Source organism: Equus przewalskii, chromosome 5, assembly GCF_037783145.1.
Source record: "Equus przewalskii isolate Varuska chromosome 5, EquPr2, whole genome shotgun sequence".
Lineage (NCBI taxonomy): Eukaryota > Metazoa > Chordata > Mammalia > Perissodactyla > Equidae > Equus > Equus przewalskii.
In genome coordinates this window covers 30,867,473-30,895,460 of record NC_091835.1, presented here as the reverse complement: position 1 = coordinate 30,895,460, position 27,988 = coordinate 30,867,473, and the positions used below count along the sequence as shown (strand labels likewise).

Here is a 27,988-nt window from a genome sequence, read left to right as displayed (position 1 = left end):
TGGTTTTTGTTTCACTATACCCTGTAAGATGAGAACAGTCCCAGTTCCAGAATTATATTTTAGTACCACTCCTTTCACATCCTTGGGTGTTATACCCACACCAGACTTTACGTATAGTCGTTTTGTTTTCAGGGCCCTGGAATGGCAAGGAAGTTCTCTGCACCTGGTCAGCTGTGCATCTCCATGACCTCAAACTTGGGTGGCTCTGCCCCCATCTCTGCAGCATCAGCTACCTCTCTAGGTCACTTCACCAAGTCTATGTGCCCCCCACAGCAGTATGGTTTTCCAGCCCCCCCCTTTGGCACTCAGTGGAGTGGAACGGGTGGCCCAGCACCACAGCCACTTGGCCAGTTCCAGCCTGTGGGAACTGCCTCCTTACAGAATTTCAACATCAGCAATTTGCAGAAATCTATCAGCAACCCCCCAGGTTCCAACCTGCGGACCACTTAGACCTAGAGACATTAACTGAGTATATTTGGGGGAAGGAGATGGAATGCTGAGTGTGGGTGGGACGGGGGATTGGAAAGTAGCCTATATACTAACTACTAGTGCTGCATTTAACTGGTAATTTCTTGCCAGAAAGGAATGTTTTTAATACCGCTTAGAGCCCTCAGAATGGAGAATCTCCCTCCACCTTCACCATTTATTGGAGTGGGAAGGAAAGAGCAGCTTTCTTGTGATGGGGCAGCTTCAAACTATGCTTTCCTGCTTATGTGTAACAGTGAGGGCTGGGAAAGGGAATTGTGTCTATCAGAAAGCTACTGGAGAGCTCCATGGAAAACCACACCCCGTCTGTACTTTCAAGTGGGTGGAGCTCTTAATCTTGGTACCCACTGCGAATCCCTCATTCCCTCAAGAATCTAAGCCACAAGACAAAAAAAAACACTTTGGGGCTCTCTCCTACTCTGTCCCCACCCTTCCTTTTTTTTTTTTTTCCTTTCTTTTTTTTTTTTTTCTTCTTTTTGTTCTCTTTAGAACCCAGTGAAAAACACCAGGGGACTGAGGTTTCAACCCTTTCTTATTATAGGTCATTAGTGCTTTCAGCAAATGATAATAGCAGCTTGGACTGCAGCATTAGCAATTAGGAAAAAAAAATAAGTTCCCTGCGGACATGTAACTTTGCCATCAGTTTTGATGTGGAAACACTGTGATATATAAATGTTGTTGGACAACAGTAGTTTTAAGAGTAAAATATGAAAGGTTTAAAAAGTTGAAAAAAAGCTAGCTCTGTCCTTTACTTATTGAGACACTTTAACTTTTTCCTTTGTATTTCCATTGTATTAGATAAATAAATGTGAATGTAAAATTGTATAAATTACTGTACTTGAAGACTTCTGTTTTCCCAGTATTGCTTGCTGGATATTTTAGTGCCTTGGACTTCTATTGCTTCTGCCGGTAGCATCAACTTATCAGACCCCACATCAGCAAAGGGCATATGGAAGAAAACCTAAGGTCCAGTTGACCCCAGCAGTAGACTATGCCAAAGGGAAATTGAAAGAGTATTTTTTTTTAAGTTATTCAACAATTTTGTCTAGAGCAGGTGTAAGATGAACAGGGTGAGAAGTTAAGTTGACATCAGTGGTTGAAAGCAGAAAGTTCTGTTTCAGGAACAGTGAGGCGGGATGTTGTAATAAAATTGGGCAATTTAAAAGATTAAGGGTAGTGTGTGATAAGTAAAGGAAAAAGAAAGAGTAAAGAGTGGGAGAACAAGCTTGTTTGGAAGATATGTGATGCCTGGCCAGTGGATGCCATAAGCCTTACTTACTCGAGCTGGGCTTGAACAGAGGAGACCTAGAAGAAATGGCTCATTATAAAGGGAAGGGGGTTGGGGGCTAGTTTTTAAGTTGGGAAACATGATTGGGAAAAGTCACAGATGGAGAAAGTTGCTCTAAGAAAAACTGTTTGGATTGCTTTCCTCTTGTTGCAAATCCATTTCTCAGCTTGGGGTACAATATTTTGTGGAAAGTGGACCCACACCTAAATTAGGCATTGTAGAAAAGAACGCTGATTCCTCCTTTTTCCTATATGATGTCCAGATGGTTGCAGAATCATAATCTATTGTGCCACCTTTATTTCTAGAATTGCAAGTGATCTCACATTTTCATATAAACAAATATTCCCCTTAAGTAATAACTGCAACCAACCAGTATTATTTAGTTGCAATGCCTCGTTGGCAGTTCTGTTATTTTCAGAGCTTTCAGGAAATACTCTACTAATTGGCTATGTTTGGGATCTCCTTTTATCTCTGAAGATGGGGAAAGACGCTAGGACCCTTCATTTTTTGGGTGGTGCTTCTCTTGACTCTGGAGTTGGGAAATTGACATATTTCCGACCTGTTACCCACCTCAACGGCACGTCCCAGGAATCAACACAATATGAAGAGCCAGGCTGGCTATCCTATCTGACATCATTCCTTCATGGGCCCTGTTTTCTTTGTCAGCCTAGGTCCCAAAAATGCAAATGAAAGTGGAAGGTTTTAAGAAGGTAGGGAAAAAAAGGGCAGGGGTTCCAAGCTCTGCTTCAAAATTGTTTACGTATTTATTCTCTGCTTATAATTCTTGGGGAGATGGTAAGAGTAAGGATAGAACAAAGAAGGTGCCAAGTAAATGAGAAATGGACCACCCGAGACGAATGAAACAATATTTTCTGCAAGAGGAACGAGGGAACCAAATGCAGTACATTATTGTTTTATTTTGGTTTAATATAATTTTGAGGTCTCTTCACTCACACACAAAAAGTAAGAACTGGTTTTATTTACTGTTGATCTTTTTTTCCCCTCCTGTGGATGAAATAACTGAAGCCTAGAGAAATGAACTAGTGCTACTGAACTGTTTAAATTATTTTTGTGTTAATAGTACACTTTGAGTATCTTTTTCCACATTAAAAAAAATCTTTCTGAATTATAAATGTTTTCCTTACATTATTTAACAGTGTACACTGTTTAAAAAAACAAATAAACTGAATTCAAACCTTGGGGGTTCCTCAGCAGCCGTGAATTGTACATTTTGCACTAACTCTGGGTGTTGCGCTTCTTGTAAGATTGCGCTTATGCTTCAGTTTGTTACCTTTGTAGACTTATTTAATGAAACCATTCAAATAAACCAAACTTGCTTTTGTTGAGCTGTGAGGTTTCATTTCTAGCAAATTCCTTTTTCATGATCTCATTAGCTGTTTTGAGTTGTGTGCAATTTATAACTAGATTCCCAATTCCAGGAACTATTTTTAGTGGCACTTCTGACCTGAACTAAGATTATGCTGCAGACAAGGAAGATGATATTTTTTCTGAAGAAAATGGTAAGGATATCAAAATCAAAAGATGAATATATGGCCAAATCCATGCAACAACAGATAAGGTAAAAGGGCGATGAGGGTTAGCTCCTGCCATTCATCTTCCAAAGGAACAGAAAGGCTGACTGCCTTGCTGCACTTCAGTGCCAGTCCCTTTAGCATCGGCTAGGACCTGCCTCGGGATCACAGCTTCCCACAGATGGGCCTGTGATCCAGAAAATGATAAAAGCCACTGTTTCATGATTAGATAAAAGGCACGACCCAAAATCCATCTTAACAAGTAAAATTGCAAACTCATTATTTGGGAGAAGGAATTATGAAACATCTGAACACAATGAAAAAATAATTTATGTTAAGGTGGGTTATATCTCACATCTGAAATGGGGAAATATAAACAGCTACTTATATTTTCTATTTGGTTACAAAGTAAAGTAAAGGATTTATTTTGCTTTCTTCAAATGCCTTTTCTTTCATGTGAGATAATTCTTTCCTTGATTAGGAAAAAATGCAGGATAGTGACACAGACCTGTAAATGACAGATTACCACAGATGAAGATTGTAGCCTGGACTGATGCAAAGTAGTAAAATACCACTATAGCCTTTGTTCACAGCACTCATGTAAGCAACGTTAAAAACATGAGCCCAAAAGTGAACGAAGACAGAGATTACTCACAATAATTTAATGTGGGCTGTTGTTAAAGTTGGTGCTTAGTAGTATGGCTTATATTGCTTGAGAGCAGGCAGCCACAGGTGATTCCTAAAATTTCTCTCTTTATTAACATAATAGTTTAGGAATAAATAAATAGTGAAGAGCCTCAAGAGCCAAAGAAAAGGTATGTGATCTCCCTGGAGCCTCCCCACTGCAGTGTGTGACTAGCTTTTTTAAGAGCTTGTTTTCCAGCTGCTCAGCTGCATCTGCAGTTCCAACAGGCAAATCCTCTGGTGGAGTTCAGAATGAAGCAAGGTAAACCCTTGGAAATAAAGTTCATCCCCTAGGAATGATGAAGAATTATTTCATGACCAAAAAGGGGTTTTTGAAAGTCCCTTTGTGACAGTCCAATGATGGGACCTGAGCCTCAGTTAAGATGGATCCAGTTTCCTTTTCTTCATGTCCTGGTTCTGCTTATGGGAATCAGAGTTTGCTGTGGAAAGAAAAAATGGTTATATTTATTTTAAAATACTGAATAAACTGGCAGCTGTTAACCTAATTTAAACTAAAACCCAAGAATGACAATTGATTGATAGAAGGAGGACAGATCCTCTGTTAACACTAGACCAAGTGCAGTAATAATCACGAGGGGCCTACTTTTAATAGCGGAAGCTCTTCATGCAGTCATGCTCAAGCTTCCTACTACAATCAACAGCTAAAAGGGTTACAGCCCAAGTCAGGACCCCAAAGGGAAAGTTCTCACTCTTAAACCAATTATCTTCCATGTTCGTTCTTTCTTTCTTTTTTTTTTTTTTTGAGGAAGATTAGCCCTGAGCTAACATCTGCTGCCAATCCTGCTCTTTTTGCTGAGGAAGACTGGCCCTGAGCCCACATCCATGCCCATCTTCCTCTACTTTATCTGTGGGACACCTACCACAGCATGGCTTGCCAAGTGGTGCCATATCCCACCGGCAAACCCCAGGCCACCAAAGCAGAACGTGCACGCTTAACCGCTACGCCACCGGGCCAGCCCCTTATCTTCCATTTTCTTACACTTCTATTCCTCTGGCATGATTCTATCCAACTTCTTAAATTCAAATGTCATTCGTCCTTTAGAATTCATAGAATTAAACCCAGGTTCTCCCTTCAATTTTCATTCCTAAAACAGTTGCTACCTGTTGTGTGTTGGTTAACATTGTGAGCTTGGAGGTGCCAGGGTCCAGGTTTTACTCGTGGATTCTCATGGCAAAGGCTTTGTGGGGTCCTGCTTCGGGTCACCATCTGATTCTTCGGGACTGGTGTGGCAGCAGTTTGGGGTGGTTCTGGTTTAGCCAAGGGCTTGACAACACTGTCCCCTGCTTCTGGAGCCATATCCCACATTTCAAGATTGTCTGCAAGGGCTGAGATCACAGGAAAATGTAGCATCAACTAACAAGTGTTCTCACATAAAGTTGTGGGAAACTAGGTCCTAACACATTTCACATCGCAAGTACCCTATGATGTTTCTGGAATTTCTTCTTCCCCCAGCCCTGAAAGTACACTGAGGCTTCTCTTAGGTTAGGACAATAGAGGAGCTGAACACGTGCTATCAGTCAGAACTGCCATCAGTCCATTTTGGGTCCCCTTTTTTCCTAAAACTTCCTGTGGCTCTAACATGGATAGAAATGAGGATTTTTATGCCTCTCTTATGGTGTATTTATGACTAACAAAAGTATACAGCCCAGTAGCATCCACACGCTTCCGAGGTACTGATCAAGACTTCAGTCATTCCTTTAGCCCCTGCTGACCTGCAAGGAGGTCCTCAGTGAGTGGCTCTGAAACCGCAGCTACAGGAGTGCTGTGCTTCAAAGGAGGCACCGGCAGCGCCGCTACAGTTCACACAAGACGAAAGACAAAATCAGAGAATCAGGTGACGGAGGGAACAGCCTCAGAGGTGCAAAGCTGCCTAGAGTTACACTGGTTCCTAGCACAGCCAGTAGTGGAACTCAAGATTCCTGAGTCCCAGTCCTACCTACAGATCTCTCTGAAGTTAGAAATACTGTATTCTTCGTTCTTCTCACCAAATTGGGAAGAAAAACAAGTTTATTTCTCCTTTAGCAGCAAAAAGAGGGTTATTAGAAGCCACCTGGTCCAGTTTTTACTTTTTAAAGCTTATAACCCTTGTTCAAACAAAATCTTAAGCAGAAATTCAATATGTACAGTAGTTCCTCCTTGTCTACAATTTTAGTTACCCATGGTCAACCAGTCTGACATGTTACATGGAAAATCCCAGAAATTAACAATTCCTAAGTTTTAAGTTGCATGCCATTCTGAGTAGTGTGATGAAACCCCGCACGGTCTGGCTTCCTCTATCCGAGGATGTGAATCGTCCCCTTGTTGGCTCCCCAGCCATCAACATCGTCATGGCTCAGGGATCTTCCTTCTGACGTATGGCCAGAAGGTCAGTAGTAGCTCATTGGTACGTCAGACGCCTACATCGTTCATCTCACGCCATCTCACCACGCAGGCGCTGTCTCATCCCACATCACAGGAAGAGTGAGCACAGTACAAGGGATTTTGAGAGAGAGACCACATGCACATAACTAACTTTTACTACAATATATTATAATTGTTCTGTTTATTGGTTATTGTTAATCTCTTACTGTGCCTAATTTATAAACTAAACTTTATCATAGGTGCGTATGTACAGGAATAAACATAGTATCTGTAAGGTTCAGTACTAGCCACCGGTTCAGGCATCCACTGGGGATCTTGGGACAGCTCCTGCAGATGAGGGGGACGACTGTAAAACCAGTATCAACAGTGACTCTGGTTGTCTGATTAGGGGTGGGGGAAAGTCCTGGAGAACACACTCTATCCCTCACCCTCCAGGAGCCTCTGCAGTGATTTTGAAGCTAAAGATCTACAACATTCCCAGCAGAGTAAGTTGTTTTGGGTTTTTCCTACATTAATTTCAGTCTGTCAGTACTGAGGGGAATATTAATGAACGGAGCATGAGGCAAGTCCTCTGAATCTTCTTCAGAATTCTTAAGGAGAAGGTGGGCAAAAGTCCAGCTGGTTTGGGACAAGCCATTTGTTTCTACTCTCTGGGAAAGACTCCAAAAAAAATATGTATCTATTTCTCCCACCGAATCTAGACTCTGAAATACAGGCATGCCTCATTTTATTGTGCTTCGCTTCACTGCACTTCACAGATACCGAATTTTTTGACAAGACCCTCCACAAGCAAAAATATTCTGACTCGCTCCCTGAAGGTTCAGATGATGGGTAGCATTTTTTAGCAATAAAGTATTTTTAAATTAAGGTATGTACATTATTTTTTTAGACATAATGCTATTGCACACTTAACAGATGACAGTACAGTGTAAGTATAACTTTCATATGCACTGGGAAACCAAAAAAGTTGTGTGACTTGCTTTATTGCAAATATGCACCTTATTGCAATGGTCTAGAACGAAACCCGCAGTATCTCTGAGGTATGCCTACAAACTAAAGTTCATGGATAAATAATTGCCCCAAGCCCCCATTATCTTCAAACCCAGTTCTGCATTATATTCAAGGATAACCCAGAAAGACTTTCTAATGCAGAGATAGCCAAAGTAACTGAAGCAAAAGAAATTCTGTACCCTGAAATTTCTAGTTCCAGATTATGTCAAGGCCCATTGCCTTCCCCCCAAAAAAGATCACTGTCTTTAGACATGGGGAAATACCTGGCAAGATTTCACTATCTTAATTTCTTAGACTCATCTACCCTGTGTGTAACTGGAGAGAGTCCTACTGAGAGCCGGTTGGGACCTAACTGGCAGAGGATCAGGTTCCTGTGTGACTAGTCTTCCTGCTCCAGAGCGCCCTCCCCAGAGCCTCTGCTCCCGTCCTTCTCACACACCCTCATCCTTCTTTTCAACTGAGGGAGCAGGTAGCTGAACTTGCTGCTGTTTCTCCATTTGCTCCCGGAACTGCTGCTGCAACTGTTTTTGCCGGAGCTTGCGCTGGTATGTGGCGTCCCTCTCCACAGCAGAGGCCAGGCTTCTGCATCAGAGGAGCACAAGGCGCAGTGAGTTCCCGAGTTAACTGCGTAAGTGACAATACACGGCTCCTGAGGGAGCGCGTGAACCAACTTGCTGGCTCTGAAGGTAGAAATGGAGGTGACTTAGACCACATGAGGAGCAGAGGAAAGGGAGGGAACTCAGGCCCATACCGGGATCTGCTGTCTTCATCTCCCCGGATCACAACGTGGAGATCATCTGAGTGGTTTGTTCTGCAAGGGGAGGTCACCTCCTGTGGTCCTGGGGGTCCCAGAGCCTTGTTCTGTCGGTAGCTGCTGTATCTCGCATGTTCCACAGATGGTTCAAAATCTTGCCTCTTTGCTTTAGTTAAATCCACTTCAAGAGGCAACTAATAAGGGAAGAAAGAGGAGGGGGAGAATAACGTCCTCCAACTGCTCCTCCCCTTCCTTTCTTCTCCCCGCCTTAAAGATTCCTGAAAAATGCCATTTGACAATCCTCTATGCATCATTCCTCCTAGGTCCTGAGAAGCTGAGACAAAGGATCCACAACTTCAAATATTTGTAATTACATGAGGAGTAAAACAGTTTCATTTTCTACTTTATACCACTCTGTATTAATCAAGTTTTCAGAAAAAGGAATCTTACTTTAGTTTTGATGTAGGGCAAATGGTCTGTCAAATCTAATTTGAATCTTTCCTTGGCAACTGGATCTGTCTGACGCTGTCTACCTTTTCTCTCTTCTGTGGAAACGGCCACACACAGTGTTTGTGGAGGCCTACACCTCTGTTCTTTCTACAGGACTTGCCCTGCAGATACGACACTCCTCACTGAAGAAGCCTCAGGTATGCTGTGGCACAAGAATGTGTCCTTGAAACGACAGGAAGACGACAACTGGGAAAGCACTGACATAGGCAGCAGGCCAAAGCTGCGAGAAGTCTCCCAACTTGGGATCATTCCTGCATGTCACCAAATGTGAGAAGTCATGATCGTGTGCTTCCTGGCATAAAGGAAACTGTGTTACTTCCAGGCCACGAGCACTACAAAAACCAGACATTTTCATTTGGGAAAACTTCGTTCTCAATTCATAATATTGGTACTGACAGAATAACTGAATATGAAGGATTTACATGACTATTTTGATAAAGATAACCTGAAAATGAAAATTACACTATGAAATTTATCTATATTAGAAAATAAATGAGACGGTTAAAAAGAAATGAGCTTATGCTACAACATGAATGAACCTTGATTATGCTAAGAGAAAAAGGCCAGTCACAAAGGAATAAATATGTATGATGCCGTTTATATGAGGTACTGAGAGTGGTCAAAATCAGAGAGACAGAAAGTAGAACTGTGGTTGCCAGTGGCTGTAGGGAGATGGGAGCAACAGTGGGGAAAAAAATGAGCAAGACTGACAAGGCTAAGTACTGTCAAGGATATGGAACAATTGGAACTCTCATAGACTGCTCCATTGGAGTGTGGATTAGTACAACCATACTAGAAAACTGTAAGAATCTACAAAATTAAGCATATGCTTACCTCTGACCTGACCCAATAATTCCCAAGATAAACTCCTACAACTCAACAATAAAAAATCAAATAGCCCCACTAAAAAAGGAGCAAGAGACTTGAATAGACATTTCTCCAAAGACAATATACAAATGGCCAAAACATATGAAAAGATGCTCAGCATCACTAACCATCAGAGAAATGCAAATCAAAATCACAATACGATATCACCTCACACCCATCAGGATTGCTACTATCAAAAAATAGAAAATAACAATTGTTGGCAAGGATGTGGAGAAATTGGAACTCTTGTGCACTATTGGTTGAACTGCAAAATGGTGCATCCGTTATAGAACACAGTATGGAAGTTCCTCAAAAAGTAAAAAATACAACTACCATATAATCCAGCAACCCCACTTCTGGATATATATCCAAAATAATTGAAAGCAGGGTCTTGAAGAGGTGCGTGCACATTCACGTTCACAATAGCACTATTCACGACAGCCAAGGGAGGGAACCCACCCAGATGCCCATCGGCGGATGAACGGATAAGGAAAATGCAGTAGATGCATACAATAGAATATTATTCAGCCTTAAAAAGGAAGGAAATTTTGACACATGCTACAATGGACATAAACCTTGAGGACATTATGCTAAGTGGAATTAGCCAGTCACAAAAAAGACAAAAACTATGATTCCGCTTATGTGAGGTACCTAGAGTAGTGAAATGCATAGAAACAAAGTAGGATGGTGGTTACCAGCAGCTGAAAGGGGGAACAGGGGAGTCGTTTTACAGGTATAGAGTTTCAGTATTGCAAGATAAAAGTTCTGGAGGTCTGTTTCACTACTAAACTGTGCACTTAAAAATGGTTAAAATGGGGGCCGGCCCTGTGGCCAAGTTGTTAAGTTCACGCGCTCCGCTTCAGCAGCCCAGGGTTTCACCGGTTCAAATTCTGGGGAGCTCGGACATGGCACCGCTCATCAGGCCGTGCTGAGGCGGCATCCCACATAGGACAACCAGAGGCACTCACAACTAAAATATGCAACTATGTACTGGGGGGCTTTGGGGAGAAGAAAAAAGGAAGAAGAAGATTGGTAACAGATGTTAGTTCAAGTGCTAATCTTTAAAAAAAAATAAAAATGGTTAAAATGGTAAATTTTAGGTTATGTGTCTTTTACCACAATAAAAAAGAGAAAACCAACTAATATCCCTTATAAACATAGAAGCAAACACCCGTAACAAAATATTAGCAAACTGAGTCCAATAATGTATAAAAACGCCTTTAAAAAGGAAAGAAATGGAGTTTTGACAGATGCCAACTGACAGACACCTCAATTAGGAGCTCCACAAGAAAAAGAACCCCTCAAGGACAAGATAGGGACTGCAGCACTGCAGGGATGTCGGAGAATGCCACAGAGGACGCAGCCACACTCCAGCAGGCAAAGGGAACACTCTAGAGCCAGACTCAGCCCAGGTCAACTGTGCCTCCAGCGATGCTCAAGTCCAGGCCCTATTCTCCAAAACCCAACACTCAGATCGCGTGACAGGCCTTGACAGAAACAAGGAAGATCCGAACCTTAAAGACACGGGGGCTAAGGAAAAGCAAGAAGGTTGAACAGGTGGGGCGTTCTGACTGCTGCTAAGAAATGACAGCGAGGCGGCAGAGGACTGTGGGCTCCTTTCGAGGTTTCACAGACCATTCCCAACCACACTGCTCTCTATACAGGAGACAAGTTAACGTAAATTCCGTAGGCTTCAAATTCTTCATCTGTAAAATAAGGCGATTGGTTCATGCTAGCGCCAATATTCAAACAAGTCTGAAATACACATTCCAGACCCTCTAAATAGTTGAGTCTTCACTTCCCTCTCCATCCCCAAATATTCAACCTGTGACACACGGGAATTAGTTCTAGTTTTACTGCAATGCGTTCCATTCATCCATTTCTAACATACCTGGCATGGAAGCTTTTGTAGTGACCTCAGATAGTCTTTGTCCAGAATACAATTTCCAAGTGCATTCCCAAAACTTCTAAGGGTAAGAAAAACAAATGAAACAGGGTTGAGAATTGTTACATGTAAATATCAGAGAACAGAGTTACCACCTTTGTGCAAGTTGCTTCTCAACTGCAGCAGAGGAAATGGACACTAATGTTCATTCAAAAACGTTTACTGAGCATCTGCCGTGGCCCTGACTGTACTGGGCTCTGAGAACACAGCAGTGAGCACAGCAGTCAGTAATCCCCGCCCTCTAGGAGCCGCAATGAGTAGGAAAAGACTTAAGAACCCATTACACAAATCCCATTAGCCACCTCCGGACATGGAGCGAACATTTCAGAGCAGAGACTTTTTCTGGACTGCTCCAATTCCCCAGAGACAGTGAGCTACACACACACTGAGGGGCACAATCCTCCTAAAGTTCTTTACTTGGGATATGCAGGCTCCCCTCAGGTTATGGTATTGCAAATTCTTAGTACATGTTTATACATGTATTTTTCTGGTGATTCAATTCACTTCAATTCTCAAAGGCATCTCTGACCTGAAAAAAAGGTTAAAAACCATGCTGTATGGAACTAAGCTAACCATGTTATATGTACCTGATGAAGAACTGCTTAGGTGTCTTAAAGAGAATGAGGAAGCTGTCTGCGTACTCACGGGGAAAGGTCTCCGAGACAGTAACGAGCAGAGGAGGGAGGAAGGCAAAGTACAGGATAGAAAATGTAGTAATCTATTACAAACTCCCAAAAAGGGGAGACCAAGCATAAAGAAGACCTTGGAAAATAGAAAAGAGTAGAAAAACAGGGCAGACAGGGACAAGGGGAGAGCAAGACTTTTTGAATCATGTGAATGTATTACCTTTTCAAAAAAAAGAGACTCCTCTGAAATAAGAGCTGAAATGAAGCAGGTTAGATTCCAACCCTTTTTGCTTACCTCAATGCTCGCTTCAGCCCATCTGTCACTGCCTCCTTCCTTGCCTTCTCCAAAGACAAGGCTTTGGACTTGAGGCCCTCACTAACACCATAGCCCACATCTTCATGATATGAGCCATCCTGGGGGTAGAAAAGGAATTCAAAACCTACGTGAAAAGCTGCAGTCATACCCCTGGCTCCATAACTCTTCTTTTCCTCAGGCAGCAGTGTTCAGAGTGGGCATAAAGAACCCAGCGGACTTGTCAAAGGGCACATGGGCACAGGAGTTGTAAAAGAATCCATTTTCAGTACTATTTCCAAGACCTGATCTGCCTGGAAATGTGCCTGTGGTCAAAGTGTCCAGACAATTCTCCTTTCTCACCTCCTCTTTTCATAAAAAAGGCACATATCTAACCCACCTCAAATCTTACTAAGGTGGATTACCTCAAGGTATAAAAACCTCTGGGACACCAAACAAAAGGAAAATTTGAAATACTGCATTTAACAGACTCTAATGATTGAATAGCAAATCCTTTTGCAAGTCAGGTGGTATCCATTTCTTGGCTTTCACCAAAACTGAAGGTGGACCTGATCAAGTTGTTAGCTGATAAAGAACATAATTTTTGATGATAGCACTGTAATTTTTGAAATATAACTGAGAGTATTCACAGAAATGAAGGACACCATACCAAAACTCTCTCCATTCCCAGTTCATTTATGTGAATAATGTTTTTCAGTACTATTTATAAAAATAAGAAGTCAGAATAGAACTACTGCTGAGTGTTTAGGAATGAGCAGTATGAAACTATGGATTATAAACTATCTACTGAAAAGAAGAACAGTTTCGCCCACCTCATTAAGAAATGCAGCTTCCATAAATGTTATTTTTATTAAGCATAAAAATTTTGATATAGTATGTTGTCTAATCAATTGTGTGTTAATAATACCTATGATACTAACTCAATCCAGAAGAAACTGTTTCATATTTAGAGCCTTAAGGTCACTGGAAATTTACCCACCAAAATTATCTTCATATACACATATACACACACACACACACACACACACAGGCAGAGAAGTATAAGGTTATTAATAAAAGCTTTTCAATCATAAATATATATTATATTAGCATAAAAGCCAACGGGGAAATGGAATGGAAATACGAGCTCAAGAAGAAACAATGTAAAATTTCTGATTGAAGAATAGCTTGCTCATGTATTTTTCTAAGTGGATGACAGTATTTAATCCTCTATGGTTACTTAGAATCCATTGGTACATTTAAAAAAGATGTAACAGATGTATTTTAGAATGTCAAATTTTACAATATGCCAAAAAATATACCCTTGCACCTATTTATATTTATGGTGAAAACTTCTAGGGGTCAATTTTAAAATGTGCAAGAGCACAGTTTTTCAAAATTCTTTAGGGGACATGTGAGTAAGATGTTTGAATACCCCAACCAAAGGAACACTGGCCGAGACACAGCTCTGGAATCCAGCTCTCTGGCTTGGCTGTGCCACAGTCCAGAGACTCCCTCCCTGCTCACTCTCTCACCCCAGCCCCAATCCTGGCAGGCAGCAGTCTGCTCCATCACCCTCACCTTCAGCTGGACTCTCACAAATGCACAGACTCCCACGTAGAACTTGCCGTTGTTAAGGTCAACAAAATCTAGGAGTGGGAAAGAGACCCAGCTGAAGAAGATACGGCTCCCACGTTCCTCCTGCTGGTAGTCGACGACAGCTCCCCACATCCTCAGCCATGAAGCGCCCTTATCAGAAACCGGACAACGCCAAACAAAGGGAAACGAAGAAGTCGACTGCCAGGAGGCATACTCACCCACATTCTGCTGTGTGATAGAGTGCGCCCAGCCGTTATAACCAAACATCTCATTGGCTAGATTAATTACCCTGTGACCCTCAATGTAACACACCTGGAAAAAAAAAGTTAAAGAAAAAAAGCTTGTTAAATTCCTTGCCATATTTAAATATGGATCAAAATTTACTTAATTTATTCCTTACCAGCTATTTTGGCAAAACTGCCCTTAAACATTCCAGGGAAATTCTCAGTGAACTTATGTCAAAGATCTTCCAGAAGGAGGCAGTTAGAACTAATGTTCTGTCTTAGGGGAGGGAGTCTCAAGACAATGCTTGGGTCACTTCAGATGACAATGACGGCTGGAGCCCATCCCCTCCCAAAGACACTAGGAAACATCTAATAACAATGAACAAGACACCTTCTGAATCCATGAGGGCTCAGAGTGGGAGTCGGCAAGATCATCTAAGCAGCCAGCAATATGGGCACGTACTTTTCAGGCATATAAACTCTCCTACCTTCTGGCCTCCTCCAGCCATGCGGCTACTTATGTATTCCGGGCCCAGCCTCTGCCTCAGAGCATTCTGGATGGCCTGGTACTCTTCTGCTGTGTACTGGTACTACAATCCAAAAAGGGAAAATTAAATTCAGATTTCCACCATTCCTTACATCAGCAAGTCTCCAGATTTTTGGTGTCCAATCCCCTTTACACTATTAAAAAGGTACTGAGGACCCTAAGAGCTTCTGCTGAGGTAGATTATATCTATCAATATTAGGAACTAAAACTGAGAAAACTGGGTTTTTTTGCTTTTTCTCCCCAAATCCCCCCAGTACATAGCTGTCTATTTTAGTTGTGGGTCCTTCTAGTTGTGGCATGTGGGACGCCGCCTCAGCGTGGCTTGTCGAGTGGTGCCATGTCCGCGCCCAGGATCCAAACCAGTGAAACCCTGGGCCACCGGAGCAGAGCTCGCGAACTTAACCACTCAGCCACGGGGCCGGCCCCGAAAACTGAGAAACTTTTAAGGCACACATTACATTAGTCATCAGAGCAATGATATCATCACATACTATGTAGTCTCTGGAAAACTCCACTTACTCATGAGAGAATGAGAGTGGAAAAGGCAAATAGTATTTTGGTATTATCATGAGAATCATTTTGACCTCACGGACTCTGAGAAGGTCTTGTGGACCCCCAGGGGTCACTGCACTACATTTTGAGAACCTCTGCCTTAGATGTTACTACCATCCTTACCAATTTCTCAAGCCAGAATTGGGAAACTAAAACTTCTCACCTCATAGTCTGGATATGATGTTTATGCAGGCAAGCAGGTGGGGAGAGAAGAGGTGACAGGAAGTCTTGCTCCCATCTGTCCTCTCCAAAGGTTTATACTCTCCTTTACCTCAGCCATTTCCATCCTACTCACAGATAAACACATGACTGCTTGTTTTGATTTTTGTCCCCGGGTAGTTTTCCCTTTTCCCTATTCAAATAAAGTAAATACTCACAAACAGATCTCTAGCAAAGACAAAGACAGAATTTGGGTGGACAAAGCAAGAATCTCTTATATGTATACAATATCTCCACAAAGAATAGGACACAAGGAACGTTGGATGCCTCCAAAAAAGAGACCTGGGTGAGCCATGGACAGCGGTGATGGCAAAATAGTGAGACTTTTCACACAGGGTCTTTGTCTAATTTGAATGTTATATCCTATGAATATGTAATCTATCCAAAAAATAAATAAAATGTCAATGTAAATGTAATCGCCAGTATTATTAGTCTTTTGATGTTAAAGTTTCAAAATGCGCTCAGAGTTCATTAAAGACTCCCAAATAATGCATCTAAAGGAAAAAACTACTAACAAGAAAGAGCAACACTGCTCCCCAAATTGCTTCCTCATCCTCTTTCACTTGACCTCATTCTTTCCAGGTATGAAACAACCAGTTACCTGACCAAAGCATAATACAGAGCTGCCACCAGCAGAAGAAGGATGGCTGTCACGGCGTCCAAGAATTGCTTCCTCAGTCCCAGACATGTTGATTCTGGTTGACCTCTGTATAAACAGAAGATTTAAAAAAAGATCTCAAAGAATGTAAAGATCTCAATAAAAGGCAAGAGCCTCTACTAAAAATCAGATAAAGCAGCTACAAGTCACTTTATTTACGTACTTCTCAACACCACCCCAATCAAGGACTAAGTTCCTCAGTGCCGAGCTATAGTCTAAGAAGCCACTGAAAATCCTTTAGGGTCTTCTACTTTCCTGCTAAAATTTTTCCTAGGGCGGTGGTGCTATGAAAGGTGATTTTTACAATAAGAATGTATTATAATGACATATTATAAAGTTTATAATTGAACAAGTCAAAATTACAAAAACACTCTATGGGAGAGCAAGCAATCCACATATTACTATCTACTGTATGAGCAACATGACCCTGGCGTCGGTGGGGTTAAAAAAGAAATCTAAGTCACAGTCACTGAACTGCTCTCCAGGAGCTAACGAGCTCAGTGGTGGGAGAAGACTAACGGACACGAAACAATGAAAAACAAGAGAAGGCAACACAGAAGCCCCTGCCGTCCAAGAGGACCACAGCATTAGAGCAGTTTGGGCCCTTGCAGCATGAGCATCACCTGGGAACTTGTTAGAAATGCAAATTCTCAGGCCCCACCCCAGACTGCTGAATCAGAAACTAGAGGTGAGGCCCAGGAATTAGTGCTTTACCAAGCCCACCAGGCCATCCTGGCACAAGCTCAAGTCTGAGTGCCCACGCGCTAGACTGAGCACATGCGAACGTGTGGTCCATTAGACGATAAGAACCGCCCTCAGCAAAAGCGTCTGCAACTGCCTCACCCACCACCCCACGGCCCCAACCTGTGTCTGCCTCAGACAGATTCCAACAGCACCTCAGCAAACCTACGTGGCGTAAACCTTCAGATTATTTGCTAACAGTAGAACTACAAACCTATGAGTGCCAAGAGTCTGACTCTCCACATGGCATTACAAGATAATGTTGAAGAGCTCAATGTTTAAATGTCGACTTCTGGCTCTATAACCCACTAGGTGCTTGACCAAGGGGAAAGAATCATAGAATCTCTCCAAAAGAAGTTTCCTCAACTAGAAAATGGAGATGATAATAGTCCCTACGTTTCCTAGGGGTTCTGTAAAGATGAAATGCGATACTGCATGAAAACCGCATTAGAAGAGTGCCTGGCACAGAGGAAAGACCAAATAAATGTTAGTTATTGCTAAGTTCGCGTTAATTTTCTTATGTACATTATGATGAAAATGCAGAAAACTAAATTATCATAAAACATTATCTTTCAGCTAAAAATGATAAATTTATTCATAATCTAGCACTAAAACAGTAGGATAGCGGCCTAAACTATGTTAGACAATAATTAGTGTCCAAAATTGTTAAACCAAGAAAGAGTGGAATAAGGATATTATTTATTTTATTTATTTATTTATTTTGAGGAAGGTTAACCCTGAGCTAACATCTGCGGCAAGTCCTCCTCCTTTTGCTGAGGAAGACTGGCCCTGAGCTAACATCCGTGCCCATCTTCCTCTACTTTATATGTGGGACACCTACCACAGCATGGCTTGCCAAGCAGTGCCATGTCCACACCCAGGATCCAAACCGGTGAACCCTGGGCCACCGAGAAGCGGAACATGCACACTTAACCACTGCGCCACCGGGCCGGCCCCAAGGCTATTATTTAGAATTTAACTGTAAATGCCAGGAGAGAGAGGTGAAAGAATGAGACATATCTGTCTCTAAGGTGGGGTACTGGGGTGGAGGACAGTGCAGAAGGATCTCCTTTTGCAAAATAAAGCTCTTAGCATGACTTCATTATCAAATATGTGCATATGTTACTTTAATAAAAATAAATAATTTAAACACCAATTCTATAAAACAGGGGTCAGCAAACTTTTTCTGTAAAGGGCCAGGGACAGTAAATATTTTAGGTTTTTCAGGCTTCTATGGTCTCTGTCACAACTACTCAACTTGGGCACTTGAGCGTGAAAGCAGCCACAGACAATACGTAAATGAATGGGCATGGCTCTGTCCCAATCAAAGCTTCTTACAAAAAGAGGTGGCAGATGCGGCCCACAGGCCATAGTGTGCCAACCCCTACTATGAAGCATGCTTTGAACATTTGAGTCAGATATGGTTCAACATCCAGCTCCAGCAAATGAGTTACTTAAATTGGGCAACTACTTAACCTCTCTGCCCCAATTTCCTCATCTGTAAAAGGGAATACATTCATGCATCGCTTAACAATGGGGACGAGTTCTAAGACACACATCCTAGGTGATTTCCTCGTTGTGCAAACATCAGAGAGTATACTGAAGGGGAACAAAATTTGCCACCCCAAAATGTGTCTCTTTAACATGAGGATTATTTTAGGCTGATTATTTTTAAGAAACAAAAAGACTCAGAGTTTTTCTTGTTATCTACCTCTTAACTGCCTAAAAGAATTCAGATAAAAAAACCTGTCTCGGGAAGTGAGCTAGCACCTTAGCATCACATGACCTAGGTGGTAGGCAGGGAGGAACCTAGAAAAGCCTGTTGGCTGAGTTCCCCTCTGTGCACTTCTGTTTCTGTGTGGCCAGACACTGGCTCCCTTTCACCAACCTGTGAATTGCCTTCCTTTCCTCTGAAGTCTCTGATTCTCGCCACCCCCAACATCTTTTGTCTTTGGCTGAGGAGGGTATTCAAGGTGAGGGCTTCAACCATTTTGACAAGTTACTAGGTTTTCCTGGGTTTCTCTCATGTACACGTAATTAAACTTTTGTTTGTCTTTCTCCTGTTAAGGTCTCATGTCAATTTAATTCTTAGACTAGCCAGAAGAACCTAAAGGGTGGAGGAAAATGACTTCCTCCCCTACAGCACTTACACAAATCTAGATGGTAGAGCCTACTACAACGTAGGCTGTCTGGTACTAATGTTATGGGACCACCGTCCTACATGCAGTCCAGTGTTAACCAAAATGTCATTATGCAGCACATGACTGTATTAACAAGACCAACCTCATAAATTTACCATATTAAAAGGATGTGATAATAATAGCATCCAGGAAGAATCATCATTAGAAACTAAAAGATTGTTGGGGAACAGGATATTCACAAAGTTTCAAATGAGCACCTGTCTGGTTATTCATTAAAAAAAAAAAAACGGGTATACATTGTGAATGTACTTAATGCCACAGAATTGCATGCTTAAAATAGTTAAAATGGGGGCTGGCCCCGTGGCCCAGTGGTTGGGTTCACACACTCCACTTCGGCAGCCGGGGGTTTTGCTGGTTTGGATCCTGGGCGTGGACAGGGCACCTCTCATCAAGCCATGCTGAGGTGGTGTCCCACATGCCACAACTAGAAGGACCCGCAACTAAACTATACAACTATGTACAGTCTATACTATAAACTATAGGGGCTTTGGGGAGAAAAAAGAAAAATAAAATCTTTTAAAAAAATAATTAAAATGATAAATTTGATGTTATGTCTATTTTACCACAATAATAAAAAAAGGAGCGGGAATACCTTAACACAATGAAAGTTTTTTCTCTCATTCATGCAAGATCTAATGCAGTCAGGTGGCCTTGTCCATCTTGTAGCTGTGTCATCTAGCACATGTGACCTCCAAGGTCATTGCTGCAGGAGTAGAGAGAGTTGGAGGAGTCGCACCAGTTCCTAACTGCCTTAGGCAAGTTCACTGGACAGAACTTGTCACATGGCCCCAAGTGAACTGCAGTGGAGGCTGGGAAACATGAGACGGCATTGGAATATTAGCTGAGTACTCTCTGCCACATCCATTTTCCCCACTCCAACAAGAGCCCCTAGAAGGTGAGGGATCCTCCTGATTCTTCCTGGCACCCTCAGTGACCAGCTCAGTGCCATGTTAGGGGGTCAGGAAGGCAAATGTTTAGTAAGTAAATGAATGAATAGATGAGTGAATGAATGAATGAAATAATGCAAGCTATATAAACAAAGTATATTTCGTAATTCTTTAGAAACTGATTTTATAAGGCAAGAGTTACACTTCTCACATTTAAAAAGCAACTTGTTGCTAATTTTCTAAACAATGTCTTAAAAGATTCAACCTTTTATTGAAGAAAAGGACCTTATCGCTACCCCTAAGATAAAATGCAGCATCATTTGGTTTTTTGCTAGTTCCTACTTTGAAAAAAATGTTTACTGCTCTGTCTTCCTTTCTAAAACTGTCCAAAACCATTTTCCCATTATGAATTTAAAATATCTGTGTCTGTAGAAAGTTTTAAACATACATCAAAAAATATGGGAAGAAAAAGAACTCAAGAACACAATACCGTTCACAATCACAACAAAAAGAATAAAATACCTTGGGATGAATTTAACTAAGGAAGTGAAAGACCTATACAACGATAACTACAAGACTTTCCTGAAAGAAATGGATGACGACATAAAGAGATGGAAAGACATTCCATGCACATGGATTGGAAGAATAAACATAGTTAAAATGTCTGTACTACCTAAAGCAATCTACAGATTCAACGCAATCCCAATCAGAATTCCAATGACATTCTTTACAGAAATAGAACAAAGAATCCTAAAATTCACATGGGGCAACAAAAGACCCCAAATGCTAAAGCAATCCTGAGAAAAAAGAACAAAGCTCGAGGCATCACAACCCCTGAGTGAAAACATACTACAAAGCTACAGTAATCAAAACAGCATGGTGTACTGGTACAAAAACAGGTGCACAGATCAATGGAACAGACTTGAAAGTCCAGAAATAAAACCACACATCTATGGACAGCTAATCTTTGACAAAGGAGCTGAGGGCCTACAATGGAGAAAAGAAAGTCTTTTCAACAAATGGTGCTGGGAAAACTGGAAAGCCACATGTAAAAGAATGAAAATTGACTATTCTTTTTCACCATTCACCAAAATAATATACTCAACATGGATCAAAGACCTAAAGATAAGACCTGAAACCATAAGGTTTCTAGAAGAAAATGTAGGCAGTACACTCTTTGACATCAGTATTAAAAAGATCTTTTCGGACACCATGTCTTCTCAGACAAGGGAAACAATAGAAAGAATAAACAAATGGGACTTTATCAGACTAAAGAGCTTCTTCAAGGCAACGGAAAACAGGATTGAAACAAAAAAACAACCCACCAACTGGGAAAAAATATGTGCAAGTCATACATCTGACAAAGGATTAATATACATAATATATAAAGAACTCACACAACTCAACAACAAAAAACTCAAACAACCCGATCAAAAAATGGGCAGGAGACATGAACAGACATTTCTCCAAAGAAGATATGCGGATGGCCAATAGGCACATGAAAAGATGCTCATCATCACTGATCATCAGGGAAATGCAAATCAAAACTACATTAATATATCACCTTATACCCATTAGAATGACAAAAATAACCAAAACAAATAGTAACAAATGTTGGAGAGGGTGTGGAGAAAAAGGAACCCTCATACACTGCTGGTGGGAATGCAAACTGGTGCAGCCACTCTGGAAAACAGTATGGAGACTCCTCAAAAAATTAAAAATAGAAATACCATATCACCCAGCCATCCCACTACTGGGTATTTATCCAAAGAACTTGAAATCAGCAATTCCAAAAGTCCCATGCACCCCAATGTTCACTGCAGCATTATTTACAATAGCCAAGACATGGAAGCAACCTAAGTGCCCATCAACAGATGAATGGATAAAGAAGACGTGGTATATACATACAATGGAATACTACTCAGCCGTAAAAAAGAATAAAATCATCCCATTTGCAACATCATGGATGGACCTTGAGGGAATTATGTTAAGTGAAATAAGACAGATAGAGAAGGACAATCTCTGTATGACTCCACTCATGTGAGGAATTTAAAAACGTAGACAAAGAGAACAGATTAGTGGCTACCAGGGGAAAGGTGGGGTTGGGGGTGGGCACAAAGGGTGAAGGGGTGCACCTACAACACGACTGACAAACAATAAAGTACAACTGAAATTTCACAAGATTGTAACCTATCATTAACTCAATAAAAATTAACTTAAAAATAGATATGAGAGTAAGTAAAATGTGGCTGGATCCCCACGAGCAAGAGATGGCTGTTGTCTTGTTTCATATCTGATTGCGTTTGTGTATGAGTGTTGTGTGTGTGAATATATGTACATATTTGTCAAACAAAAGTAGAATCCAAATGTATCAGGCATATCTTATGCAGCCCCACAAATCTTGGCCTGGCCTGTCTCTGAGGCCCTTGCCGACTTTTTCCACCCTGGCTGCCATTAGGCGGACCAAATATAAATGGGTTCTAACCAACTGCACAGGCACAACCCTATGGCCCTCACTTCCTGCTCATGCTGGATACCTCTCACCTCCCACCTTTTGATTCCCTCTTGCCTTTGAGGTGTGAGAGCCTGTGGGACCCAGCTGATGCCCACACATGCAGAACCCTGAAGTTTGGGAAGTCAGTGAACCACGGGGCAAACATTTCACCAATGAGAGAGAGGTGAGGAGTAAATCCCCCTTCCTTCCTGTGGGTGGATTGTCCTGGGATGCAGTTCTTTATAGAGGTTCCTAGGAGAGAGCGTTAGGAGAGTAAGCAAGCAAGTCGTACTTGTTACCAAGGGGTGGCCAGCTAGAAAACATACCCGTGAACTGACTTAGTCTTCCATCTCTCCTCAATCCCCTTTTCCCTTGCTTCTGCTTCCTGGAATTGCATTTCCTAAAAAGGTAACAGCACATGAGCCTTTGCCTCCAGCTCTAGGTTCTGGGGCACCTAGTGGATGCTCAGCTAATCATCCCTCAGCTCCTACCACAACAGTGCACCCTGGCCTAACTCCCAAATGCCAACGTCTGCATCTCTCCCTGACGGCTTGCTTTGGCATCCAGGGCCCATTGAAGCTGGAGGTGCCAGAGAACAGATGCCCCTGGAGCAGTCCTCAAACAGTGATGACAGGAGCTGGTGTGTAAAGGCCCGGATTTCTTAGCCCTCTGTGAGATGACGCTGAGCCGGGAGTTGTGCGCTGGCTCTGGAGTTGGCCAGTGAGGTCAGGTCTGCTTGCCCACGTAGTAACACGCTGGACAACGCACCCTTGTTGACTGCCTTATTTTTCCCCTTGCACTTCTCTCCTCTACCAGTATGTCCTGGTGTCATCTCCCAAACAAGCCACTTGCACTTAGAGGAAAAAGGGAGGGAACAAAAGAGACCTTTACAATGGAGAAATCTGGCAGGTAATCAAACACAACATTACCAATAATGCTCACATCACGTGCTTCCTGATGGATGCACGGAAGTCACAGCATCACTTAGGTAGCATTTCTACCAATCTAAGCATAACTCTAACCACGAGGAGATAAGCAGACAGGTTCAACTCTACAAGGCCTGGACTCTTCAAAAATGCCAACGTCTCAAAAAATAAAACAAAGGAAAACAAAAAGGCTAGTGAACTCTTCTAGATTAAAGCAAGCTAAAGAGACATGACAACTAAAATGCACTTTGTGATCCCTGATAGGATTTTAGATCAGAAAAAAAAAGCTATAAAGGACATTCTTGGGACAGTGAGGAAATCTGATGATGGAGAGCATATTAGATGATGGTATTGTATTGTCGTTAAACTTATTAAGTGTGATAATTATGTTATGGCTATACAGGAAAATGATCTTGTTATCAGGAGATATATATGAAGTATTAGAATAAACTGTCTTGTTTTCTGCAACTTACTCAAATCATTCAACCAAGAAAGTGTGTGTGTAAAGAGAGGGAGGGGAAGAGATAAAGCAAAGTAACAAATTTATGAATCTAGGTGAAGGATATGCAGGCATTCATTATGTAACTTTTCTGAAAGCTCCAAATTTTTCAAAATATAATGTTAGAGGGCCGGTGCCTTGGTTGAGTGGTTAAGTTCATGTGCTCCGCTTCGGCAGCCCTGGGTTCACCAGTTCGGATCCTGGGTGCCGACCTACACACCACTCCTCAGGCCAGCTTGCGGCGGCATCCCACATAGAAGAACTAGAATGACTTACAACTAGGATACACAACTATGTACAGGGACTTTGGGGAGGGAAAAAAATGAGGAAAATCGGCAACAGATGTTAGCTCAGTGCCAATCTTCCTCACCAAAACAATAATAATAATAAAAATAAAATAAAATAAAATAGCCAACATTACGGCAGGTACATAAATCCAAATATCCCAAAACGTCCTCCAAAATCTATCCAGGCCACCGAGAAGGACCAACAAAACCACGGCTATCCCACATCTTCTAACATAAGGAGAAGACTGAGCACATTACAGCTTCAAATTACCTGGAAGTCGAAAAAATAAACATCAATTTCTGGTGGAGATATTTTTTGAATTCTCATCCCAACTTTTTAAGGAGAGGAAGGTGGGACCTAGATGGGAAGGGAAATGCATAGAAGAGAGAAGAGGAGGGTGGAGGGTCTAAGATAGAAGTAAAATCACGCCTGGAAAGAGAACACCCATGCTAAGTATGAAGACCATGACAAAGAGCTCCGGCAGGTCAGGGCGGCGCAGGAAGAGAGAGACAAGTGTGCACAGAACTCAGTGAGACGGCCTTGGAAAGTCAATGTTCTGGGGAGAAGAGGGTGATAAAGAATGAGACACGCCCTTTGAAACTGTTCTGTGAGGGGCAAAAGAGTGGAAATTTAGGATCCTGTAAGACGAGAAAATGTAAAAGGGACATACGACCATCTCTCTTAAAAAGCCTTCTAATAAAGCAACCATACTCACTGCCCTTACAAAATAGGAGCTACTCTTGAACTAGGAATCTCGAAAATCATCCCGACTGCCAATCCTGTTCACAAAATGCAAAATTAGAGATAAAGAAGAGTCTGGGAACCTGAAGGCAGCTCAACAGAATGTATACAACCTGAAGAAGAGGAAAAAAAGACTGAAAATAAGGAAAGTGCCTCAGGGTCCTGCGAGATAATATCAAAATGGTTAACACACATGTAATTGAAGTTCCAAAAGAAGAGGTTAAGGAGAATGGGAAAACAATATTTAAAAATATAATGGCGTGAAATTTCCTAACTGGGTGACAGGCAGAATTTACAAATGTAAGAAGCTCAGCAAACCCCAAAGCAGGATAAATACAAAGAAAATTACACCAAGACACACCATAGGCCAACTTCTAAAACCAAAAATCAAGAGAATATCTTGAAAGCAGTCAGAGAAAAACGGCACATTATATACAGAGTAACAATGCAAATGATGACTCCAGCTTATAATAGAGTTTAAAAAAACATACTTAGGAGTAAATTTAACAAAAGATGTGTAAGACCCCTGCACTGAAAACTACAAAACAGTACCAAAAGAAATTAAAGAAGATCTAAATAAAAAGGGAGACCCACATGTTCATCCATTTGAGGAGTTGATACTGTTAAGATGTTAATTCTTCCCAAATCGATCTAAAGATTCAATGCCATCCCAATCACAATCCTACCAAACTTTTTTGTAGAAATTGATAAGATGATTCTAGCATTTATACAGAAAATGCAAAGGATCTAAACTATCCAAATCAAATCTGAAAAACAACTACAAAGTTGTTGGCCTACACTATGTGACTTCAAGACATACTATAAAGCTATAATATCTAAAACAGTGTGTTACTGACATAAGGACTGATCAATGGAACAGAGGAGAGTCCAGAAATCAACTGCCATTTATATAGACATCTGAATTTCAATGCTATCAAACACAGTGGTATTCTCAACAAATGATGATGGAACAACTAGATATCTATGTGGGAAAAGAATTTAATGTTTTTCACAAAATAAATTTCACACCATTCGCAAAAACTAGAGATGGATCATAGGCCTAAACATAAAACCTAAAACTATAACATTTCTAGAAGAAAATACAGAAGTGTATTTTCACAAACTGAAGGTGGCTGAGATTTCTTAGACAGGACTCAGAAAGCAATAACTATAAAAGAAAAAAATGATAAATATGACAACATCAAAATGTAAAACTTTGCTTATCAAAAACAACTCTTAGAAAATGAACAGGCAACCACAAAGCACTGATATCCAGGATATAAAAAGGATATATATACAACTCAGTAATAAAAAGGCAACCCCAGGCCGGCCCCGTGGCCGAGTGGTTGAGTTCCTGAGCTCCACCTCAGCGGCCCGGGGTTTCTCCGGTTTGGATCCTGGGCGCGGAGACAGGGCACTGCTCATCAGGCCATGCTGAAGCAGCATCCCACATGCCACAACTAGAAGGACCCACAACTAAAAATACACAAATATGTACCAGGGGACTTTGGGAAGAAAAAGGAAAAATAAAATCTTTAAAAAAATAAAAAGACAACCCAATTTAAAATGGACAAGCCAATTTAAAATGGTCAAAAGAGTTGGTCAGGCACTTCACAAAGATACGAAAATGTCAATAAGCACAGGAAAGCTCAACATCATGAGTCATCAAGGACTAAAATTAAAACCGTAATGACATACTACTTTACACCCACCAGAATGGCTAAAAATAAAGACTGACAACACCAAAAGTCAGCAAGGATGTTAAGTAACCAGAATTCTCATACACTGTTGGCAGGAGATAGGCTGAGAGAACTACCCAGCTGTAAACTCGTGCTGCTCTTCGTGCAAAAGGACTGGAAGAGGAAGCCACAGGTGCAGGGGGGAGCAGCAGGCCAGAGCCTGCCCAGACCTGGAACCCCTGCGGTTCCTCACGTGCCCTGGACATCAGTCCTCCGTCAGACAGGGGTCAGCGCTCGCCTCTTCATTTTCCTAGAGTCGTCTTTGACGGGAAGTTTTACATTCTGATGTAATCCAATCTACCTGTGAGTATACACCTTAAAGGGTCTATGAAGTCAAAAAGTAGGAACAACCCAAACTACCATCAATTAGTGGAGAAACAAAATGGAGTATATCCCAACAAGGGACTATTGCTCTTCAGGCATCAAAAGGAATGAAGCGCTGACACACGCCACGACACGGACGAAGCGCCAAAGCAGCCAAGCGAAATCAGCCACACACCACGACAAACACCGTGGGATTCCGCTCATGTGCAATTTCTAGAATTGGCAAATTCGCAGAGACAAAAAGCAGATCAGTGCGGCTGGGGGTAGAGGTAAATGAGAAGAGTCTGCTGATGAGTTTGGGGCTGCTGCTCGGGGTGACGAAAACGTTCTGGAACTAGATAATGGTGTTGGTTGCACAACCTTGTGAATATACTAAAAACCACTGAATTGTTCACTTTAAAAGGACGACTATTACATGAACGGTATCTCCATCTCTTTTTAAAGGTCTAGAAAGGCTGAATCCGCGGCTACACTGAGTGTCAAATTCCTTTTAAATGAGTAATTCCTGCCCAATCGCAGCCGCCCAGTCCAACGCGGAGCGGCTCCTGCCGCAAGGCTCCCGTCAAGGCGCGGCACGCGGGGTCCCCCCACTCCCCGCCCAGGAAGGCCCGGCCCTGAGCCCCCACTGCACTAATCAATCAGGACGGCGCTGCAGTCTCCGGGCCACCACGCCGGGACCGCAGGCGAGCCCCGCCGCCGCCCCGCGCCGCGGCCACGGGCCCAAAGCCCCAGCGCGGCCGCCTCCCTCCCCACTTACGCGCCTCGGGCAGCGCGCGGGCGCGCACGGAGCTCGGCGAGACCAAGCGCGAGCGGACGGCGGTTTGGCAGGGCCCCGCAGAGGAGACTGGGAAGGAAGTGCAAGGAGACCCTGGGAAGAAGGTCCGAATCGAGAGCGACCAGGGTGGGGCAGGAAAGACAGGAGGAGGAGCCGTAAATCAAGTCGGAAGGGGAGAAAAGCCGCAAAGCAATCT

The 27,988-nt window shown here is 42.2% G+C and overlaps 2 protein-coding genes across 61 annotated transcripts in view; one reads left to right on the top strand and one right to left on the bottom strand.

The window, feature by feature from the left end:
- WNK1 (WNK lysine deficient protein kinase 1) overlaps positions 1-11,617 on the top strand; it is a 163,836-nt gene extending 152,219 nt beyond the window's left edge. For 43 of the 50 annotated variants that reach the window (XM_070620427.1, XM_070620422.1, XM_070620406.1 and 40 more), the window contains one exon: positions 133-3,120. In XM_070620427.1, coding sequence (XP_070476528.1) covers positions 133-450 — 318 coding nt within the window. In that variant the 3' untranslated portion in view covers positions 451-3,120. Of the gene's footprint in view, positions 1-132; positions 3,121-8,741 lie in introns of those variants that run through there. The other 7 variants (XM_070620423.1, XM_070620388.1, XM_070620386.1 and 4 more) reach the window with 2 other exon arrangements.
- Positions 2,672-27,988, bottom strand: RAD52 (RAD52 homolog, DNA repair protein). 11 transcript variants are annotated; one of them, XM_070620470.1, is made up of 13 exons: positions 27,775-27,876; positions 16,121-16,225; positions 15,464-15,652; positions 14,690-14,791; positions 14,196-14,289; positions 13,960-14,027; positions 12,382-12,500; positions 11,407-11,482; positions 8,136-8,332; positions 7,824-7,966; positions 5,725-5,805; positions 5,113-5,337; positions 2,672-4,430 (listed from the first exon to the last, which is right to left on the bottom strand). In XM_070620470.1, the coding sequence occupies exons 4-13, from the start codon at positions 14,708-14,710 to the stop codon at positions 4,369-4,371; spliced, it is 1,086 nt and encodes a 361-aa protein (XP_070476571.1). In that variant the 5' UTR covers positions 14,711-14,791; positions 15,464-15,652; positions 16,121-16,225; positions 27,775-27,876; the 3' UTR covers positions 2,672-4,368. The 11 variants fall into 11 exon arrangements, with proteins under 11 accessions (XP_070476571.1, XP_070476573.1, XP_070476567.1 ...); XM_070620472.1 differs by having other exon boundaries at positions 27,779-27,876; XM_070620466.1 differs by lacking the exon at positions 15,464-15,652 and adding an exon at positions 19,712-19,928 and having other exon boundaries at positions 27,775-27,838.

Coding starts and splice junctions, on each gene's coding strand:
- RAD52 (XM_070620466.1), bottom strand. CDS start 19,744: ATGAATGAGAGAAAAAACTTTCATTGTGTTAAG. Junction 11,483..12,381: donor GGGCTGAAGCGAGCATTGAG/GTAAGCAAAAAG, acceptor TCTTACCCTTAG/AAGTTTTGGGAATGCACTTG. Junction 4,431..5,112: donor TGTTAACCAACACACAACAG/GTAGCAACTGTT, acceptor TTCTTTCCACAG/CAAACTCTGATTCCCATAAG.